At 41.7% G+C, this 4,958-nt stretch overlaps 1 protein-coding gene across 1 annotated transcript; it reads left to right on the top strand.

Annotated features, from left to right (window-relative positions):
• The first annotated feature begins 802 nt into the window (after positions 1–802).
• Positions 803–1,774, top strand: LOC148162551 (olfactory receptor 9A4-like). The gene has a single exon (XM_088018474.1). It carries the CDS (start codon positions 830–832, stop codon positions 1,772–1,774), a length of 945 nt encoding a protein of 314 aa, XP_087874600.1. The 5' UTR covers positions 803–829.
• The last annotated feature ends 3,184 nt before the right edge of the window (positions 1,775–4,958 follow it).

Below are 4,958 nucleotides of genomic sequence, written 5' to 3'. Positions count from 1 at the left end.
AGTGAGCAGATCATTCCAGTTAGGGTAGGGTAACTGGCAAGAGTCCTCTGAGGAGATGACATTTGAGTAATGGGATAGATAAAGTGAGAGGTAGAAATTCAGACATCCTAGGGGGCTACTGGCCTCAGATCTATTGTTGTCAGTGCCAGGTGCCACTTTTACTCCCTCCCAACACTTTGCAGGGCACGTGGAGTTTGAGAAGAATGATTCTGCCCTGGGAAACTATCTCAAGCTCCAGAGTTCTCATTTGTAGATGTAGTCCTCATCTGTACAATGGAGGTTTACAATCTGGGAAGGCAGGGACGTAGGTCTTAGACACTGTGCCGCTTTTCTCCTGCCCCAACATGGGTCTAGACAATACCAGTAAGGATGAGACATAGGGTTCAACATTCCATGTTTTGAACATCACTGAGAGCGCCATTATGTCATCATGCTACATGTCCACAAGAAGAAATGGACAATCCCAGGACTGGAGAGGCTGATCAACTCATATTCAAAACTGGCCAGTTTAAACAGTCTTATCTTCTGTCCCCTGCGAAAAGGCACATCCAATGGTGTAAAAAGACAGGGAAAGTTTTCTTATCCCCAGTAGGGATGAAGAAGTCTTTGCCCTATCAAGACAGGTAGTCTTGAGGTAGATTGCATGTGCCCACATTCAGGTCTGGCCTTGTGCAGAGTGTGAGCAGTAGGGTCATGTTACCTGATCTTCAGGTTGGAAATAGTTTGTCAACCTAACCTGTCTTCCTTCTCTTTTGAGAGCAGGACCATGTGGATCCATGTTACCAGTCTTTGAGCTCTAGGTTTTACAAGGAGCAGAAACAAGGACTAAATGATGAGCAATCTGTCTAGTGCCACTGAGTTCTGCCTTCTAGGCTTCCCTGGGTCCCAAGAACTACACCACATTCTTTTTGCTGTATTCTTTGTCTTCTACTCAGTGACACTAATGGGAAACACAGTCATCATTGTGATTGTGTGTGTTGATAAACGTCTGCACTCTCCCATGTATTTCTTCCTTGGTCATCTCTCTGCCTTGGAGATCTTCGTTACAACTATTATTGTGCCCGTGATGCTTTGGGGGTTGCTGCTCCCTGGGATGCAGACAATATCTCTGGCTGCCTGTGTCACCCAGCTCTTCCTGTACCTTGCTGTGGGAACCACAGAGTTTGCATTACTGGGAGCGATGGCTGTGGACCGTTACGTGGCTGTCTGTAACCCTCTGAGGTACAACGTCATTATGAACAGCCGCACCTGCATCTGGGTGGTCACTGTGTCATGGATGTTTGGGTTCCTTTCTGAAATATGGCCTGTCTATGCCACATTTCAGTTTACCTTCTGCAAGTCAAATGTGTTAGACCATTTTTTCTGTGACCGAGGGCAACTGCTCAAATTATCTTGTGATGATACTCTTCTCGCAGAGTTTGTTCTTTTCTTAATGGCTATTGTCATTATCATTGGCTCTCTGGCCCCAACAATTATCTCCTACACCTACATCATCTCTACCATCCTCAAGATCCCCACAGCCTCGGGCCGGAGGAAAGCCTTCTCTACGTGTGCCTCTCATTTCACCTTTGTGGTGATAGGCTACGGCAGCTGCTTGTTCCTGTTTGTGAAACCCAAGCAAACACAGGCAGCAGAGTACAATAAGATAGTTTCCCTGTTGATTTCTGTGTTAACCCCTTTCCTGAACCCTTTCATCTTCACCCTTAGGAATGACAAAGTCAAAGAGGCACTTCAGGATCAAATGAATCGGTGCTGTCCACTGGTCAAGGATTAAATCTCTCTACACCAGTTTTGGGTGGAAGCATCTTTACTGGTTATGTGAACTTGGTTTCCAAACCCTAGTTCCTCTTATCATTACCATCTCTTCAAAATCAAATAGTATGTACAACTCCCAATCAGGCCATAGAAGAAGACAAAGCAGAGAAAACTGAAACCCATTTATCTGCCCACTAGAATCTCATTCCTCAGTTTCTGATGATTCCACTATTGAACTATGGGAGCATATCCTTGGGTTTTCCTTGGACAAAGGAAACGCATATATTTTTGTAGCGTCCTATAGCTCAGTTAATTTGCCTATAATCCCTTTCTGAAAATGTGTTTCCCGAGGGAGGAAGGATGTAGGAGTAAGCTATGGGTGCAGGTCTGAAATAATCAGAGTATCAAGGGAGAGATGCTCACTTTGTTTTTGTTTTTGTTTTTTCTTTCAGCTGTGCAGGGCTTTCTCCATATTTTGTACATTTTCTTGACAAGAGCGCCACAGGTATTTTAAATAGTCTATGTTTCTCTTTTTCTCCTGTGGATTATCATGTTATCTCGGCCCCGTTGCTACTGCAAAGTAGGCACAATATTATATACATTTTGCCACAGCACCAGTGTAGAGTGGTGATAAGGGGATTAGAATACTTTTGTTTTAGTAAGTCTTGGTGATGTAAAGATATGAAATATTCTGGCATATATGGGGATTGAGACAAATAAGAATTAAATGGCTTAAGTCTAGAGACAGCATCCTGTGTTTTATAGCTGCTTAAATCAACTATGTCTGTTGAGACTGCTCTCAGACCCAGACTTCAGTCTTCATGATGCCTTTGGTTCTTTGTCTCCCAAATCCAAGTGTCTCAGTACCTTGCCATAGGTCTTCCCTGTGGGGAGCATCAAAGGAATGAGAAGCTACCCTCCTAACTTGCAGTTCTTCAGGAATTCCAGGGCATGGCTTTTTTGGCAATGCAATTGTAGGTAGTTCATAATGTTTGAGGAAGGTGTTGATTAAATGGTAACACTCAGCACCTCTTGCCAGCCCTGAACTGGGTGGAGATACTGAGCCACCCAGCAGTGGGTGATGGTGTGCCATAGGATTGCAAAGAGTCCTATGTGAGGATGCCTTCCATTTGGTGAGGACAGGGAAGACCGCCAAGTATGATCTAGTTGATTTCACTGCATATCGGTACCCGATGAGGCATTGAGAGTGAGTCCTTAATCCAGCCCATGCTCTGCTAGCCAACCAGTGGGTTGTGACGGAACTGCACTGGCTGGACAAAGGGTTGAAGACTGATACAAAGCGATCCCCCACCCCAGGCTCATTTCCTGATGTCTGCTCTCCCTAGAAAAATACCATGTTTTCTCCTTCAGTACTCCAGAGAGGATGCCTTTTCTAATCTACACAAGGCTTTGCACAGCCTATGTTGTCTCTGGGCTGGTAGAGGCCAATTAGGAGGACAGAAAAGAGCCTCACTGTCCTCATGTATGGTTTCTTTGGTTTTTCAACCTGTCATTCCCCATGCCTCTTGCACCCTGCCCTGATCACCCTTTGTTCATCTACCAACTATCTTCTTTCTTTTTCTTCTCTCCCTTTGTCTTTGAGCTCTTCTCTTCTCTCCCTCTCCTTCTTTCCCTTTCCCCTGAAATCAAGCTCTGACCACCCACTGCTAATGCATTCCTATCCTTCCCCTTCTCCTCCACCATTTCCATTCCTCTCCTGCATCTCAGGGATGCTGTGTTCTAAACTGCCTCTCTGAATGGCCTTGCCATTTCTGGTCAAGAAACTAGTGATGGTGCATTAAACATCTCTTATAGCAAAGACGATGTTCTTCTGTTTGGTGTTTGATTTTGAATGAAGGAGAGTTACTATTTGTGTTAGTCTTCTTGGGTTACCACAACAAAACACTCTACATCCGGTGGTTTTAATAAAGATATATTTAATTATATCTTTATATAATTATTAAATAATTATATAAATAATTATTATATTATATATTATATAATTATGTATTATATAATTGTATATTGTATAATTATATATAATTATTAAATAATTATATAAAATAAATATTAATAATTTAATAAAGATATATTTAGCATAGTTCTGGAGACAGAAAAGTCCATGTTCAAGGTTCAGTCTAATTCAATTTTTGGTGACAATTCTCTGGCTTGTAGATGGTTACCTTCTGTCTATGTCCTCAACTGGCCTTTCATTGGTGGGTATTTGGGAAAGAGAGGTAGTACCGTCTGGTGTCTTTTCTCAGAAGGACACTGTTGCTATGTGATGCGGGCCCAACTAATGACCTCATTTCAACTTAATTACTTCCCAAGAGTCTCCATCATCCAAATCATCTGCAGTGGGTGTCAGGGTTTCAACATATGGATTTTGAGGGGATACAAACCTTCAGTCCATAAAACAGTCACTGGCCTCTATCCTGCAAATCAAGCTTATTCTCAACCAGAATGCCTATTCCATGTTCACACTAGGAGATGGGAGACAGACATTATCTGTCCATTGAGGCTTTAATTTCCCAACGTGCAGATGTCTCCTACTCCAAAATGAATTGAGATGTCTCATAGCATCTCCTCACTACTATATACACACGAAATATCAATAGCTTTTGCTCTACTTATTTTTGTCTCTACTTTTCACAACTGAGTACGTAGAAAATCAATACAGATATCTAAAAATAAATACTAGTAATATTCCATTATATATATAATACACCATATCTTCTTTATCCCTTCATCAGTCAATGAACACTTGGGCTCTTTACATATTTTGGCTATGGTAGATAATGCTGCTATAAATATCAGGGTGCATGTAGTCCTTTGAATTAGTATTTTTGTATTCTTTGGATGCATACTTAGTAATGCAGTTGCTGGACTGTAGGGTAGTTCTATTTTTAACTTTTTACGGAAACTCCATATTGTTTTCCAGAGTGCCTGCACTAGTTTGCATTCCCACCAATAGTGCAATAACATTCCCCTTTCTCCACAGCTTTGCTAATACCTGTTTCTTGGGTTGTTGATTTTAGCCATTTTGACAGGTATGAGGTGATATCTCATTGTAGTTTTGATTTGTGTTTCTCTGATGATCAATGATATTGAGAATTTTTCAACCATATAAAAGAATGAAATCTTGCTATTTGCTATGACATGGATGGAGCTAGAGAGTATTATGCTAAGCAAAATAAGTCAGT

Source organism: Eumetopias jubatus, unplaced genomic scaffold (assembly GCF_037043125.1).
Source record: "Eumetopias jubatus isolate StellerSeaLion01/CBP00866 unplaced genomic scaffold, mEumJub1_p1.0 scaffold_14, whole genome shotgun sequence".
Taxonomy (NCBI): domain Eukaryota; kingdom Metazoa; phylum Chordata; class Mammalia; order Carnivora; family Otariidae; genus Eumetopias; species Eumetopias jubatus.
This window is presented reverse-complemented; position numbering and strand designations above follow the sequence as displayed.

Excerpts from the sequence above, each read along its gene's own strand:
- LOC148162551 (XM_088018474.1), top strand. The coding sequence starts at position 830 with ATGATGAGCAATCTGTCTAGTGCCACTGAGTTCTGCCTTCTAGGCTTC.